Source organism: Athene noctua, chromosome 1 (genome assembly GCF_965140245.1).
Source record: "Athene noctua chromosome 1, bAthNoc1.hap1.1, whole genome shotgun sequence".
In the NCBI taxonomy this organism is placed as follows: Eukaryota; Metazoa; Chordata; class Aves; order Strigiformes; family Strigidae; genus Athene; species Athene noctua.
The window spans coordinates 63,380,505-63,399,004 of record NC_134037.1 but is presented as its reverse complement, the minus strand read 5'-3'; the positions used below and the strand labels follow the sequence as shown (position 1 = coordinate 63,399,004).

Here is an 18,500-nt window from a genome sequence, read left to right as displayed (position 1 = left end):
ACTCAGAACCTAAGCTGTTCCCAAGCCAGTGTATATAAACACACACACACACACACACACACACACACACACACAGAGCACACAGAAGACGGTGGTGTATCACTGTTAAGTGTTGTTTTGGGAGCACCTACCAAACCAGAATTACAATCCCTACCTAGAAGAAAACCAAGGATAAACAAATCATCTGTTGGATTTCCCAAAATGAAAACATTTTCCTACTCTGTTTGACACTGCAGACTATGTTCCCATTTCTTTCTGCTACTTGGTTTGTAATGCAATGTGTAATCCTATCAAATTTTTGTGTCCTTCTGAAAACACTTGCAATTAAATTTTTCTGGAGGAAAACCTTAAACAACTAGACTAAATTAATTTTAAAGTATTTGTTTTTCTTATTCTTCAATGGCTTAAGAATATTTCTGGAAACATGTACTATAAAGGAAAAATTATACTGAGTTGGCATTTGCATTCTAAAACAGAAGTGACTATTTTAGCTCTGCTCTTTAAAACCACGTTAAAATACTTCCAGGAAAATCTCACCACTAATATGTGTTTTACAACACTGCCTTCTAGAGAGAGAATCTTGCTCCTATTCACTGTAAATCACTCTTTCTGCAAGTTACATTTGCTGAATGCATTGTACCTTTTCAGCAAAGGCTGGGACACCAGCCACTCATATGCCTGCTTTCTATTTTAAGTGCAACCTCAGGGTGAGGCTCAAGACCAAGTCTGCCAACTGTCCAGATTGTTTACCCTCAGGAATGCATTCAGAGCTGTGTTTAGAATAAGCCCTACAGCACCTCTGGCTGAAAACCCCAAATATATTTGAGCTCTGCAGCATACTCACGGAACCCTTCCTTGCAGAGTGGGCACGTCTGTCTGTGATATGTACGTCCTGAGGTATCCCATCTATTCCTGCAGTGATTTTGCCTGACTGAAAGCGGGTGTGTAAGATGGACTTCATAATGGATGACAGCATGCAAGAATGTGTCTCCCTTGGCATATGAGACCTGTAGATAAGCCCCAAGACAATGACAATGGGAAGAGCTGGGGCAAGGTATAGCTCACACTTCAGGGTCTTTCCAAGGCTCACCTTACAGGACTATGCCTCTGACACCTATCAAGCATTCATTTAATTCAATATTCAGCTAGTTCCTGCTGCTGTGGAAAAGAAAGATTAAGGAATGTATAAAAGCAGGAGGACCAGAAACTGAAGGATACATTAGCTATTGTGGGGGAAAACCCCTCCAAAATCACAAAAAGAAATTGAATCTCATAGTTTAATAGAAATTATTAAATGCCATGTGTGAAAAATAGTGCAATTTGACTGAAAGGCAAAAATTTTGGTACTTATACACTTTTTCCTTCTAAAATTGCAAGGGGAACTGAACACTTGAGATAATGAGGTTTGAAAAGAATTGTGTTCATAGCCTGGCAGTCTCTCAATGATTGTGCCAAGCAGTAAGTAGCTAGAGACAGCTATCATTGTCCAATGATGATTTACTGAGAGTTAACCTGACTGTGAGGACACCAAAAAAGTTTTAAGGAGAATATAAGTTGCTTTCAACTTATTTACTATAGTAAAATAATGAATTTTTTTTTTCTTATGTGTATCAAAAATAAATGAGAAAGATGTGGCAGTGGCAAGGCTGTAATGACTTTGTTCTGATACCTATATTTCCAAAAATTATCACTGCGCTGTTTGCCTTTTTTTAAGAGGATGTACATTTTTTGCCAAAATGTTATGAATGTTTTCTTTACTTTCCTGATTACATTTAGCATTTTTAAATGCTTATTTTGAAAAATTGGAAAACCTAGCTACCAAGAAAAAGAAGATAGAGGTCTGTTCTAGAACTTCCTTCCCTTGTTCTCCATTCAAACATGACCAATTTTTACATTTAAAAATAATGTGCAATATGAACACAGAACAGTGAGAATATTTTTTTTGCCATGTACATACATTATCAGTCACATTATATTAAAACTTGCTTTCTGGAACACTGAGTGTTGTACATAGCCTAGAAGAACAATTCTTGTTAAAAAAAATCAAAATTAATTTTCCACTAGAACAAGTAAATTGAATAAACTTTTTAAAAAGGAAAAAACAAATTAAATAAATGGTGACTACTAATATTCTTTCCCTTCAACGTTTATCAAGAAAGACAGTGAAATGCACTGCCACTGTAACACAATTTTGTGTGTCAGATCTGCTAATGCCACTGGCCCCGGTCAGTACTTTATTGCTGATCTATTGCTCTCTTCATAGTTCAATACTAGAGTTCTTCTGTGGTTTGGAACACTTATAGAAATAGGCTCACTGAATGTGCCTAAAATTTAGCTGGTGTAATGTTGCACAGGCAGGCCCTGATTACAGTCCCTTTCCATTCCTGTTGCAACACTTCTCAGTATTGCAACTTTTCCTCAATCTCCTACATTTGGAGTCCAGAGCCCAGATTTTTCTAACTTTCTGAGAATATTACAGAGTTCCTTTTCTCCTGCTTGTTAAAGACACTGGTAAGAATGCAAGTCAGGACAGAGTTGAGATTTAAGGTAGTCTTTTCCATAAAATTCTCATTTATTTAAAAGGTACTTGACAATACAACAGCAGAAGGCTCCTTAAATATGTATTTTTACAGTCTGAAGAAAATACAGTCTTATTCTGGTATGCCAGTGAAAATGTGGTATTTGGTGATGTGCAAATAAATACTTAGCATTAAAGAACAGAAATGAAGGGACCAATGCTAGTTACTGTGCATTTACAGCTGTTTTTAAGATTGTATCAAAGATTTTTCATGATTCATGGGAGGAAAAAGGGAAAGTAGCATGAAGTCAGCAAAAGAACCATGTAAAACTTGTATTTAAAAACCTGCAATTAAGAAGGTTTTGATGCTGTCAGCTCACAGCAATTGCTAGATTGCTGGATCTTAATACGGTTCGCTGAAATCTGCCTGTGTGCTGCCATTTGCTTTAGTAAACTGTATAGCTAACCAAGGAACACACCCTAACCAATCTGTTTGTTCAGATTATTAAAAAAAAAAATAATCTGGAAGGATTAACCCTTGTCTCCTGTTCCTTTGAAATAACACATTTCACCTCAAAGCCTTCCAGAAGAATAATCTTTAGATTTGAATATATTCTTAAATATGCCCTTTTCTTTCACAGCCAACAGTCCTTTGAAATGATCGGCCACAGTGGGAAGAAGGTCTGTGAATGGATCAGGAAGAAAGAAGGATGCTCTGACCAGTGACCAGGTTCTGTACAGAGAATCTTCAAATTTAAGTGCCTGACTGGCGCATACTTACGAAACATGCAGGAAGTCAGATCGATGACCAAGATTGATGCCCAGAGAAATTCTGGCTTCCTCCGTGTCAGTGAGATGAGAAAGCAGCTCAAGTCTTCCAAGCAGTTAATTCTCTGCTGGCAGCAGGCAAAATGTCCTTTGTCCCACACCCGTACCACACACCTGTGAGACTCCATAGGAACATCACCTTTTCAGCCTACCTAAAACCATTCAGCTCAGCAAAGAGCCAAGTGGGCTAACAGCAGACATCAGGCTGCACTATGGAACCATCTCTGGCTTTATACTTCAACAAGCTTCTACAGCTGTTTTTCAGAAATTCAACAGTCTCCACCTTGAGTTTCAAACAGCAATCAAGTATAGACCCTTCAGGCTGCCCTCCTGTTTGAAATGTTTTATCTGATTTATGTACAGTACCATGGCTTTCATCTGAGATGCACAATGTAATTTTAAGCTGTATGTACAAGGTTAAGCCCGTATCTACACCAGCTAAAACTGATAAACTGAGTACAATCTTTTGCAGACAGTAAATGAGCTAAACTGTTAAGCTCTGCTCTGAGTATACCAGTTAAAACAAACTTATTTCAGGAATAACTTTGTTCTCAGTCTTTCCTAAAACACAGAAACAGGGCAAATGGAAAATATTTCAGGATCTAGCCCACATATTCTAAAAGACTGTAAACATTTAGTCTAGCAACCACTCATTGACTGTAATTTTAAAAAGCTGTTTCTTTCCTTTTACAATTTTTTTCTTGCTGTTTTAATTTACACTATGAAATGGAAGGGGAAAACAGCATGGAATGAATTTGAAGTGTTCATTCTCACAAACAAGGATAAAAAATGAGTTCATTATCAATGAACCTTGGCAGCAAGTATACTGAATAATCTGTATTTATCACTTCCAGGTGACCCCTTAGTGTATGGTTTATCAACACATCATAAACACATTACCAAAGGATTGAAAGTTGGGTAACTGTTGGTGTAATTTTAACTAATAGGTATTACACTGCCACGGCTGCCTGTGTGTGAATCTATCAGATTCATCATCCTGAAGTGCCAGATAGTCTCTACTAAAAGATCAGGACAGGCAGTAACACTGACTCATTTCTTATGGTAATCTGCTCCAAGGTTTTCATGAGACCAAAGCAGAAAACTCGTTCTAAATGAAGATGAAAGGAGAACTGGGAATGCCAGCCAGCTTTTGCTTTCTCAGATGACTGTGAACTAAACTCTTTTTGGTTAGTCGTAGAGAGATTTCTGTTATTCCCCTTCATACATTCTTCTCAGAAAAACTCAAGTAACACAAAAATCATGTCCTGCCCCAAAGGTAACAGAAACTTCTGCAGGAACCCAGCCATTCTTTTGCTACAGACCAACAGCCTCCTAATTTTAGTATTGATTTAAACAAATAGTTTTGCCAGTTTTCCATTGGTGTCCAATTATGGATGAGATGGAGTTCATTAAAATAATGTAAACCTAATTATACTACTTACCCAAGAGACTCAAACATTAACAGAACATACTTACAGATTTAAAACTGAAATACACACATTTCACATAAACTCAAATCAGTGAGTTATTTCATAAGACATTATGTATAAGAGTATTGACAATTGATCTGAATGTTACCTATACCTGGAAGAAGTAAAAAGTAAAGTAAGAACAAGTGAAGCAAAGCCTGTGCATTGATTTTCTATTACATCTCTATAAAAAGATGTAGAAGTGATACCTGCTTAATCTGAAAGTCCTTCTAGAAATCTATGGAGTCAAAAGTGAACCTAACAGGTAGGAGTGATTTACTAGAAGATTCTTAAAAAAAAGCCAGCTAGCACTACACCTAGAAGACTTTCTTGTGTCTTCATCTAGAAACATGTTTATTGTCTTTCAATCTCAGTTTTTAAGTTTTATAACTATGAGGAAAGTGTGTTCTGGAATTTATTCTATTTGTACAAAAATTAGGTAATTTTCAGAAACATATTTTCATTCTTAAAAAGAAATTCAAGAATTTGGAGTTTTGACTGAGATGTCTATATTAAGCGAGTACAACATAAGTAACTGAGTGGGCATTCCTACATATTTCTTTACTTCAAGGACACTGATATTTATAAAGGTCAAAAAAAAAAAAAAAGGGAATGTGATTCTGCATTTGCTGTCAGAACAAGGAGAAGATACAATATCTACTAAGTGAAATAACAGATTCTTTCTGCCTTCCTCAATGTATTGAAGAACATTTCGTTACAAAATATAGTCACGTATAAACAGGATTTAAAAGAAGTAAAATGGTTTCCTTTGTTTACTCTGGAATCTGTTTATTTCCATAAAATTTCTCTGTACTGTACAAACTACAACCGTGTTTTCCTCCTAGAGAAGAAAGAAACGTTTTCATCCTTAGCAGTGATAAATGTGTTTTGGAGATAGGAGAAATCACCTATCACCTATCAGCTTCAGCATCTGCTCTGATTTTTAAATTGCTGTTTTATACTAATTGATAAAATAGGATTTATCTATTTTAATTACAACGTTAAACATGAACTTTTTATTTGAGTGCTAATGAAGCTTTTATGTAAGAATGAAAAAGATAGCACAGATTGAAAAATAAGCTCACATACAACAGATAACAACATGCAACAATCAAAAAAGATGTTCCTTTAAATGGACATATGTAAACATGTCTGCGTATGAGACTCTCAAACTGTTTCCACAGAAAAGGAACATTTCAATGAATCATGTACTAACAATACATGAGAAAATTAACATCTGGGCTGTACTCAGTCCAAAGCCTATCATGGGGAGTCCATTGTGCAACTGGTAGGAAGCAACTTTGATACACGTCAAGGTACCATACAAGTCCCATAGCCAAAGACTGTCCAAACCCATATTTATTCAATGCTTTTCTGGTGAGCTTTTTCTTAACCTCCTCCATGTGAACACCACCCACTTCTATGCCTAAATTGATTAAAAGGTTTCCAGCAAGAAAAGAGATGCTTAAAAGGAACTTTTTACATTATCTCACAGTAAATATCAGGAGTTATGCTATGTAGACATGCATGCATGTGCATATACACAAACATGCAAACACACACATATATATCAACCCTATATACTGATAATTTGCCTCTAATGAATACCAAAAAAAGACAAGCACTGAACAGAGCATTTAAACAGGAGTGATGTGCCTGCATTCAAAAACTGAGTAAAACCCACATATTCTACTACTGCCCAGCAGTAGAAGTAGTCATGTTCAGAACTGGCTCATTTTGAACAGCCTGGGGTCCACCTGCTTAGGATCCAAAAACTGGACACTCCCTTTCCTAAATCGGCCATAAGATTAAGAGTCCAGAGGGCATTTTAACACAGTGCCTGTGATCTCCATAAGACTCCAAGAAATATTATATCGAAGAAAGACAGAGAGGTGTTGACAGTACTTTGTTGAGCATTTCCCACTGGCTTACTCAATGCAGCACTCAGTTCAGCCTGCAGTTTCTTGACTCTGCTCTGAGATACTGGACCCTGCACACAATTGGAAATGGAGGCATCTCATTCTGGGGTCAAATTCCTGTAAAAGATATTCACCTAAAACCTTCCTTTGACTGGTAAATTTTGTTTCTACATGAAGACATAAAACAACCCCCCCCTTTAATACAAAACAGCAGGACTTGCCAATATAATATACCTATTGAATTCACTTTGCAGTCAGGTAGATAACATACATTTAGTCCATGTGTTATATTTCATGGTGCAAAAGACTGTGGACTAGGACTGTGGACCAAAATTTGCTTGGAAAACAGCCCTTAAGAGAGTCTGTAGAGAGAATTCTTACTATAATTGCACCAATAGCACAAAGTTATTAACATAATTGTCCATTCAAATGGACCATTACATTTGAATTTGCACAAATGTAACTTTATACTGAAAAAATGTACACATGTTCCAGAATACAATCCCTTACAGATTATTTCCATTAAATAAACCAGAAGACAGGTGTTCAAATAAAAATGCAGTAGTCAGAGTAGCTACTGCTACAAAAGACAAACTTATTAAATGTATGTAGCTGACTAATTCCATGAGTTTGAGCACTGCAACTCATCTAGAGTCTAGACAAGAGTGATGCTAAATAGAAGCTCAAAAATATTCAAATATTCAAAAATATTTTGTACTCAACTATTGCTCTCTACTATATAGTTCTTACCTTTAAATCTACCCTACTACAGAGCACCATTCTCCCAAAATAATGTTCTTTTCCTTAGAATTTCACTGTGTAAGCCTCACCACTACTCGCTCTGTACGACTAAAGTCCCAAACTGAGAAAGTGAAGAAAAGGATTGGAAGTGATCAGAGAGTTTAAAGAGCAGATAAACAATCAGAAAGAACTCAATTTTTAGAACGTTTTAACCCTTTGTTCCTCATAAGCAACCTGGATAATTACAGTATCATGGTGAAAAATGGTAATATAAGCCAAAAAAGGCCCCATGATACAGAGAAGCAGTAAAAATGCAAGTGATACAGGAATTTATATACAATAGTTTAAAAACAACTAAGGCATTACGATTTACGCATCTGTATTTCAAATTACAGATTTAGGTTTACTTTGAAATACGTGTATGCTATAGAAAGAATTGTACTCTAATATTTTAAACTCCATTTGGAGTTTATGCCTTCAGCTGATTTGTGTTCTTCAAGATTAAGAAAAGCTATCCCCAAGAATATAAATAACCACTAAGTACTTGCAAACCAGTCGGGGTCATGAATTATGAAGAAAGATGAATCAGATGTTCTGTATATTTCTGAAAAGAAAAAATATATATGAGAAGCTCTGACTAGACAACTAGGTAACTGCAAGACAACTGGAAGATGTAAATGACTGAGGTAACAGCTAATCTGTATTATGGATGGTTTTTGATATATTTGGAGATTATCATCTCTACACCTTGGGTAATATGTCAGGAAAGGAAATTACAATGTCTGGAAAGTCCAATAAAATGGAATTTGTCAATAATAAAGATCACAAAAAATTCAACATATGCTTCTAAAAGAGTACAGTAGGTATATTTGCCACATAAAATAATGATTGCTTTTACTTGCTTTCATGTGAAAGTAACATTTCTAATATTAAAGATACACAAACAAGTCTCCTCTTCTGCCAAAGGTTGTATAACATTCTAATCAAGTGATGTAAATTTTTGACATCCAATGTGTTTTGTGTTTTCAGTACAATAGATGGGAATGGGGAGGGAAAACTATCGGGTTTGCCTGCATTCAAAAGATAGAACAGATTAACAGTGACTGAGAATTTTGAAGTACTAAGAGCTGTTTCTGAATAATTCCATATGTGAATGCTCCTATTTTGGAATAACAGTGCTTTGTTCCTGTTCAGCTTGACCCACTTTCCAAGTGTATTTAATTAGGAACAGTTTTATGTGTAAGAAAGCCTTTTGTTTGTTCTCTTCATTAAAGCAATAAAGTTCAGTATCCAGGGTTTCTGATTCAAAACACCTTAAACATTTTTTAAAAATAAGCTATGGAAACAGTGCCTAAGTATTAAAATGCAACTGTGGCATTTTCAGTGTTTCCCTAAATAAGTGATTTCAAAGGTAAAACGTTTTTTAAACATTCTGCATTCAGCAATTACTTTCTACTGTAATCCGTAGGCTGTGGATGGTTACTCAGAATTCATTAAAATAAATCTCTTTGCAAAACGCAAAGTCACAGCAGATGTTTTTAAAAGTTTGTGCCAAAGTGTCAACAGTAGTGTCTCAGCACTTCAGAAATCAAGCTATTTACCTAAAGTAAAACTATGCAGTCTAGAGAGGACAAGAGGAGCTCACTCTTCCCATACTCATAGCTGACCCAAATCCAGGTGAACAGAATCTGTGATGTCAACTCAAACTGTCAATTTCAGCACGGTGCCAACCACATACACCCATATACCTGATCAGAATGTAAGCGACGCAAATCCACGCTGACTCAGAAAATACAACGTAGACATGTTTAGACACTTTAAAAATTGGAAGCCTAACTTCATGTGTCTGTAAGTATGTCTAATGAGTACGTATGTATGTTTGACCTGGTACCATATAAGTCTCCGTACCTACTGATGCTTGTGTAGAAATTAATACATAGATAAACACTACAGCATCAGCCTAGAGAGGGCAGCCAACACCTGAGAAGCAGGAAGGACAACTTCATTAAGCATTGTCATCTCCACCTGATCTCAAGTCCTCCTTGTCAGTTCCACAGCACAAGCAAGTGGGGTACCTTAACAACTAAAGTCGTATCAGACAGCTTATGTCATGAGTGGTTAACACATTTAATCTTGCAATGGAACAGATGAGGAATGTTCACACAGCATGAAAGGCAGCGTAAAAAAGTTATTTCTTATGTATTGCTTAGCCATTTATTACTGGCTGTAAATGCCAAGGTTTGGCACTGTTCTCCCTACAGTGGTTCTATTCTAACCCACATCCTCTGGTGAATTTTCAGGCTGTGGGGCCTTTTTAATGCTGGGTTGGCCCCAGGTGGATGGATGACAAATAAGGGTCCACATATGCAGACACAGACATACTTCACTAAGAAGAAATGACAACTCTTTGCCTATGTAATAACACGACATGTTTATGAATTGTATGTTGCACCCTCCCAGAAAGTTCTCTATATTGCATGAGTGACACCCTCCAGCCGTCTGTACCTAAAAAATCTGTGTAACTGTCCTATAAACAGAAGGGTGGTTCAGATTTCTGTCCTGTCATTAAATATTAATTCAGATCTTAAATGTTTGATTTTCATTTGAAAAACAGAAGATAGCATACTATGTATTCACCAGGTACTGTGATGGCCCTTTCTGATGTGTTTAAGAACAGATTGAAACTTCAAGTAATTTGGCAGGCTGCCATTAAGACAACAATGTCATGTCTTAGCCTGTGGTTGATGTAATCTTGTTCTTACATTCTACTGCTTCCATAAAAAACAGCTCATTGCTGCTTTCTAGGAAACAAGAAATGACACTCACTATATGCCACATAAATAATACTTCTCTAAAATCTGTTACATTTTATCTTGAAATTATTTCCACTGAGAAGAAACTACCTTTACAAATACTAGAGGCTTCAGAAATACTTTATAGATAGTCTAGAATATGAAAATTACTGGAAATTAAATTATCACCTGTTTCTATTACTTGGTGAGTACTGTTCTGAAAGAGAAATATAAGCTGTGGTATTAAGCAAAACAAGCCCTTTCCTCAACAACTACATTTTTATGTCAGTGTTTGTAATACCCCTGAAGTACAGATCTCTACTGATCTGCAACCATGTCTTATTTTAGAATACGTCACAGGGATTAGGTAGGAAGCTCAGTAGATTCTCCCTGTGTAACCATGCAGCACACTGGATAAGCTCTTCAGATCTACACTAATCATCAACAATTGAAAAATGGTGACATTTGAACAATGGAAAACTGGTTTTCCTTTCACTCCATGTCCTTCAAACTACTGAAAAACACTCCTCACAGGAACTGCAGAAGAGCTTAATTCTATTATGATAAACCAACATACCTTCTGTTTGATGTTAAGACTATACAATAAATAGGTATCAACAAAAGCAATATCCTAACTAGGAATATTTTAAGAAAAATACTGATCTATTAAATGAAAGAATATTACATATTTAATTTGTTCTTTACCTCCTAGGCAGTCTGTTTCCTTTTTGCAATTAACACATCTTGAAATTAATGTTTTACATATTTTCTGTGTATTTTTAGTATATGAAATTTAGGAATAAATTAGTTGTTTGGACACTAAAGTCTGCTTGAGGAAAAATGTCTTTAAAGCAGAAATACTTAAGATACAAAAAAGTTGCCGGATGTTATTAAATTGTATTTTATAACATACTACGTTATGTTGTGAAAAATCAATTCTGTCTTTTTTATATACTCAACCAGATTTTCAGTCATGAATCAGATTCTCACTGATGTCGAATATGATTTTGTGCTTTCCTGTCAGATTTACTTCATCAGTTTTATCCCACTGTCTGAATCTATTTTTGAAAGTCATTTGTGGAAAGTCTTATTTTCACTTATTTTTAACTACTGATAACAGTTCTGGTATGAAAACACATCACTACTTCAAACACCTTTTTGTTGAAAAATAAAAGGACAACAGCCTTTTGAATAGAATTACATTATGGTATTTTTTAAAGAAAATTGCAAAAATTACCCTTTACAACAAAGCAAATACTACATACCTCATAATCACAGAACCATGAATCACAGAATTACAGAAGGTGATGAGAAGGTTTTACCTACTTTCAGTATTAGGAGACAAATGCTGAATTCTAAATATCCTGTTCCTGTCTTTAAAACTCCCTGTCACTTTCTAAATGAAAGGTTTGTTACACATTTCCTAACATTAAATCTCAAAGTCAGGGACATTAGAATTTGCCCTCAAAACAATGAAAAGTTATTCTGAAATGAAAATTTCTACTTTCAAACCATATTTACATTGGCTATTGCCCTCTCAGTTAGCTTGTTCTCCTCAACCACACTGAGAACGTATTCACTATAGCTTTTAAGTTATAACAGGTATTACAAAATTAATATAAAAATTCTATCTCATTATGAAAAAATATATACTAATGGTCAGTTTTTCAATAGCAGAAAATTAATAAATACAGAAGAAACTGCTCAGTGTAGTGATACAAGATGATATATATCACTAGAGCTAAAGAGAACATTCATAAGGTTTTAACATAAGATGACAAGGAATCAACAGGGGACTACTCTGTTCTCAGTAGTGAATGGAAAATATTTGATGTGCGTAAGAAACCACTGGATCACCACTTTCTAGTCACTGTCCATAAGGAGCCTGGCTTCTAGGTTAATAACTAAATGTGAGTGTTTCTCTATGTTTCTCTGACGTGTTTAAAAGAATAATTTTTATAAGTCAGTATTCTACCACATGACTCTGCTTTAGGGAAAGATTTTATTGATTAGCACACAATACCTGTTGCTTTTTATGTAGGCCAAGAGTTATTAAGCATGCTGCCTGCATGCACAAATTTGCAGCAGCTGTGGATAAACTCAACACAAACAGTGAACTAATTACTAATTTTGAATGTTAAGAAATAGCCCCTGGGAAGCTGCCCAAGACATTTTTATCCAAAAGAAGTATGACTGCCTTATTATTAATTAAAGTTTGGGAGAAGTGCCATAGATACACAAGAAACTCAAGAGCAGTTACGACCTAAAAGAGTGGAGAATGTAAAAGCTAGCCTACAAACAGACTATCAAGGAAAGAAAAATTAAGAAGTGGAAGAAACGAACCTACAAGTATTTTTAAATTATAGAAAAATAATAAATAAGGATAGATAACAGATAAAATCAAAGAATGATTAATTATTTTAGAAGAAGTGATTCACTGTCATGCAAGTAAGAAGGAGAGTAGAAGAAACCAACACACGATACGTGTAATTCTGTGGGATGTAGAATCTGGTCAATTAAAACAGCATTTACTTGGTTACCATTGCTGTTCCCAATGTGAGAAAACGTCTAATTGCCGTACAAGTAAAATCAATCACATTTAGGTGAAACCATCTGTAGATAGAGAAGCAGGAGAGTATCCAGAGAAGACAAATGCCAGGTTTCGTCTTCGTTTAAGCCAGGGCCACTTAAAAAAAAATACAGTCTTCATATTGCAGACTGTATTTGAACCCTCTTCTTCCTTGATGAAGGTGAAGTATTACTGTATTTTTTGCTTGACACTGTTAAGTGCATTTTTTAAAAAGAGCAAGCTAAGAGATGTTGACAATCTATCCAACTATCAATTGGTTTCCAATTATTTTATTTTTAGTCTTCTAATTCTTCTCAGTATTACTCTGAGTTCATACAGTCTCGTTATCATATCTATTTTCTGTTTGAGGTACCGAGTCTTTTCTTCTTTTCTCCATTCTTCTGTAATTCTTTCTTCTTTGTGGGTATTCCCCAAACCTACTACCGACAAACTTCTCTTTAGTCTAAAGAGCTTTTATACAAGGTACCACTAGGAGTATCTTGTTCTTTGAGACATGGGTGTTGAGCAGCTGCCTGGCTAACATCATAAAATATAATGTGAAAGCATAAACTGCACCACTAAATCCTAACTCAAGGTTATTAAAGTTTAAGCAACTAAAAAGTTATTTAAATGATTCAAATACCCTAACAGCAGCAATCTGAAAGTATAAGTTTTGTTTGTAACATATTCTGTTTATTATGTTATTGATCTCCCTCAGAAACATGAAGCTTGCTAAGAATAGAATAGAATAGAATAGAATAGAATAGAATAGAATAGAATAGAATAGAATAGAATAGAATAGAATAGAATAGAATAGAATAGAATAGAATATTTTGGTCATTTAGTTGAAAAATTTTATATATATATATATATATATAATTAGCAAGCAAGCTAATTAACAAATATTTACACCTGTTAAAGTTGTGTATCTTAGACTCCCATCTTGCCTATCTTAGACACCTCTTAGATCTTGACTGTCTTACACACAAATTTTCGTATGGGATGAATGACTTTCTGTAGGTGTCCCTCATTTCACAGACTGCAGAAAGTACCTTGATTACAAGGTCAGACACTGAACTTGTATATAGTTCCACTGAAACGTAAATTTACCCACTAATGTTCTGCTACTTAAAAAGGCATCTGTTTGAGGTATTATTTGAGCAGCAAGGAGCATTACCTTCTACCATACTGTTATGCTTTTATCCAGATAAAATGATGTTTGTAGTCTGATATTTCGATTTCCATATTGCTACTGCTAGATTGCAAGAGTTAAAGGAGAACTATAATAGTAACCTCCAACTTGGCACATATTCCAGGTATGTGAATTCTGTCTGTGCAGAAAGTTAAGAGTAATCTGCTGGGTGGTTTCCACCAAGGAACAGGCTTCCTGAAGTTTTTCTACCTCTGAGATAGCACAGGGGAAGTCTGATACATAAATTTCTCCTTACTAGCCACTCAGGAGAACCTTAGCACAGCTTACAGGCTGAATACAGCTTGGTGTGTGATAACTTTCTTTAATGTGTATATAATCTCATTTGACATTATATTACTATCAACAAATTTTCTTTGAAACATGTCTACAAAAATCTTTATGAATGGATTCTGAAAATATTTAAGTGAGATGCTTAATGCTAAAGGCACATTTATCATAAGAAGATTTACATAATGTTCCCTTTGATGGTCAGAGAGGCTAGTGAATATCTTCACCGTGATACAAAGAACCGAATCAATCATTCAGGTGAAGGAGTACATATTGAGAAGCTCAACTCATTCCTGTATTCACTGGTCATCTTTGGGATCTGAGGTGACATACAACAACTACCATGCGGTGGGTGGTCTGAAGAAGGACACTTTGTTGGCTTGATGTTTTGTTTGCTTTAAAGAGTAAACTGAACTGTATGTTGAGGATGAAGCTTCAACATTATTGTCACTGTCATGTCAAATTTTAACTCCTGAATACATACCCTGTGGGGCTGGCATGTAGATGCAGAGAAATCTTCTGGTTCAGACATCTACAGGCTCTGCTGAAGATGGTGGATGCTGCTCTGTAACATATTGTCATAAAGCCTGTTTACCTCCTATGCATATTGCTGCAGCTCAGCAGGTTTTTCACCTCTGCCTTTATTCATATCAATCTTTTATGCTACCCATATTTTTAAACATGCTCTTAACACATGCAGCTACCAAGCTGATATGTGTTGTAACATTTATTGGCCATGGTAGTGTGACATTCTTTGTTGTGTATGCATTTCTGTTTCTAACATTAGTTCTGATACCTTTTTAGATCTTTTTGTATTAGATGCATAACACTTAAGTTGGCCCAAACTATGTAACAAAAAGTAAATACTGTTTTTGTATTTTCTGTGTACTGTAAGGAAAGAAGATAACTGCTTGAGTACACGTACATGTAGAAAGAATGAGAGCTGAGTACAGTGTTCTACCTGTATTAAATTATTTTCAAATTTCACTATTTCTGATATATTAATAGAACTGCATTAACTTCCTCCTGTGTTTATTTTAATGTCCTAGCTACCTATAGTCAGTAAAAACCATATTCAAATCACATTTTAAAACATTTTAAAATGAGTTTTTCAAAATTCATTAAAATATAGTTTCTTCTCTGAAATTTAAGAATAAGTCATTTAAACTCTGTTCCAATATAGTTGTTCTCCTTCTCCTATTGGCTTTAAATAAATATATATTAACCAGTACAAAACTGGAAAAATTAAATGTATATATTCGGGCAAGATGCATCTATGTTCATATAGGACTGAGAAAACTGGGGATAATACTATCTTAATGTGGTATCAGTGAAGAACATGCATTCAAATACTATGGCTAGAGAAAGCCAGATGTAGTACTCATGTAAAAATAATTCAGAGGAGAATTCTTTTCCAATATGACACTTCCCATAAATTCTTTACGCATGGTGACACCAGGATTGAGTTAAAGCCAAACAAGCATCTGATTCTTGCTTTGAATACTAGTTGATTGACTGCTGTTATAAACCATTTAATAGGACACATATTCAAAAGACAGCTGAAAGACTGAATGTCTCATTTTAGCATTCTGAGATGTCAGTAACAAGACTAGTTCAAGAAAATAAATTTAAACAAATGGTTTGAAAAAACATTGCCAATATCTACCACATATACTATTAAGCAGCTTTTATTTGTAATGAGTTATTTACCAAATTCTTTAAACAGATACATATTCCAAAATATGCTGAAGTATATTTGTGAATAGTGGAGCTTTGATTTCATCCAAATGAAAAATTTTATACCATGTTAAATAATCTTGCAATTTCTCTTTCTCTAGGCATTTGGATGCACATAAATAATATTTGAATGTACAAACATGTACAGAAGATGATATATAGTTATATACAGATATAAACAGAACTATGAGACATGCACTAATGCAAGGTAATAAATATGGTAATATTTAGATAGATGGATAGATAGATAGATAGACAGACAGACAGATATGTATAAATACATCTCACTTTGATTTTGACTGGTCTGGATTTTGCAATAGTGTTGTCACTAATTTAAATAGACATCCTTCACTTTTTTCCCTCTGTACTGCTTTTGTTCTGTTTTGTAACAGTCTACCCTAAGCTAAATAAAGGTGGTCCTAAATGCAAACAAAAACATTAACAGCAATTAGCATTTGCAAAGTGCCTGACATGTTTAAAGTGTTGTATAAGTATTCAATCAAAAATCCTCAAAACAGTCCTCAAGACCAGTGAGCACTTTCACCAGTAATGCTGAAGCATAGGGCAGTAAGTTACCAGAAGGCAGAAACCAAGTCGTCACCAAAGCCCTACATTGAGTCCTGGAACCAGCACTAAATTTTAATATTGGTATTTATGTAAAGCTAGTCCAAACAACAGGAATTTAGAAGTAGTACTAACTGTTCATAAACACCCTTTGTCTGCAACATAGTGTTAGCTTTATAGCATTAAGAATGAAACAATTCAGATCTTGAAAAATGGCTGAAAAACAGCAGATGAGGCACCAGGTATAACCTGCCCATTAACCAGGTACAGTTTTTATGATTATGAAACAAACAATATGTGCTTAGGAAAAATGGAGTATAATGCATTATTCACATGTATTTCTGTCAATTATAAACCTTTGAAAGTTGGATCTTTCCATCAAAATTAGCTCAACTAGAAGAGGTGCCTGGATCAGAAGTTTTCCTTTTTGTTCAGAAGGTTTTGTAGAATTTGGGGATGGACATTGTACCTTCATAAAGTCTTCATATTCTTGAGATTTCTTAGTCCTTAACAATGTATCTTTGTAACAAACAGAAGTCTTCATCTTTTTGAGATTTCTTAGCCCTTAAGGATGTATCTTCATAAAAAATACCAGTTTTCATCTTTTAGAGATTCCTTATTACTTAAGCATGAAGACAGGGCTTTCCTTTAAAACTGTCCACATGAAAAAAGATTCCAGTGAAGACGTTTCTATTCAGCAAGTTGGGATAGGAACGGTCTTGGAAGATTTCCCCCATGTTGCACGTTTTGTTCTTTCTTTCTGATGATAGGATCATTCCTTGGTCATGAATATTTTCATTACTACATTACTAATGTTAGTATGCTTTGGAGTGGGAAACATTAGATACACTGAATAATTTGCTGGTTGGAATGATTTCTGGTCAAAGTTTTTTATTTTATACTTCTGCTTATTGCCAGAAATCTGGAAAATGTTGCAAGGTATATGGGAACAAATTTACTATAGTCTTTAAGTAAGCATTTTATTGTTGAGGCTCCTTGTAAAAGATTTTTCACATTTCTTTCCTATTATCAGAGGATCCATACAAGAGCAGATGTTCTCTTTTCCTTAAGTAGGTCAAAGTTAATATTTTCTTTTATTAAGATTTATTAAGACTGTCTATATTCTTGCTGAGATGGAACTATTGCTCACTGACAACATGCCACAGAGTTTTGCTCTATTTCTGAATTTCTGTGTCTAAATAAGAAAGACAAAGTTAAGTCTTCACATGAACTTCATGAATGGTATGAATTTCAGTATCCCATGTCTTCTAACACCACTACATTCAACCTTTGAGATGACTGTAGAAAAAAAAAAAAAAATCCCCAAAACATAAACCAAGCTGTACCTGTACAAAGAAGAAAAAATATAAACCGTTCCCTGCTTTAAACCTGACTTTTGAGACTCACTTCTAACATGACATATATAAAGAATCAGCCTAACTAGGACAGGTGAAAAAAGCAATTAATATAAAAAACTTTGCATTTTGCTGTATTACTACTTGACCATCTTATATAATCTGATTTCTTAAAGATCAGCAGGTGCAGGAATGGTATTTTTAAGGCTATTCCAAACACATCACAGAATACATTCCCAGATTTAACGGGGTGACTGAATTTAAGAAAAAATCCTCAACATTCTCTAGCTATTCCACTCAGGGTGTTCTCATGTTCTTAGTATGACTAATAGCAGTTCCAAGATCTACTATCAGCTACCGGGAACTAACCATCACAGAGAAGTTTATTGTACAAACCATTATTTCTTAGTCTCTCAGTCCATAGATCTTCCATGTATACCACCTGAAGTCCCAGCTATTCACAACTTGTTGCAGAAATGAGAAGATGAGCCTAGAATACTAATCATAGGGATCTGAAGCTTCTGTTCA

At 34.9% G+C, this 18,500-nt stretch overlaps 1 protein-coding gene across 6 annotated transcripts in view; it reads right to left on the bottom strand.

Annotated features, from left to right (window-relative positions):
* Window positions 1–18,500, bottom strand: part of AKAP7 (A-kinase anchoring protein 7) — an 89,326-nt gene that overhangs the window by 32,037 nt on the left and 38,789 nt on the right. Inside the window, exon 8 of one of the 6 annotated variants that reach the window (XM_074896323.1) lies at window positions 17,625–17,916. The exons of the other annotated variants lie outside the window; for them this stretch is intronic. Within the exon in view, the coding sequence (XP_074752424.1) occupies window positions 17,840–17,916 (77 nt within the window). The 3' untranslated portion in view covers window positions 17,625–17,839. Of the gene's footprint in view, window positions 1–17,624; window positions 17,917–18,500 lie in introns of those variants that run through there. 6 annotated transcript variants of the gene reach the window in all.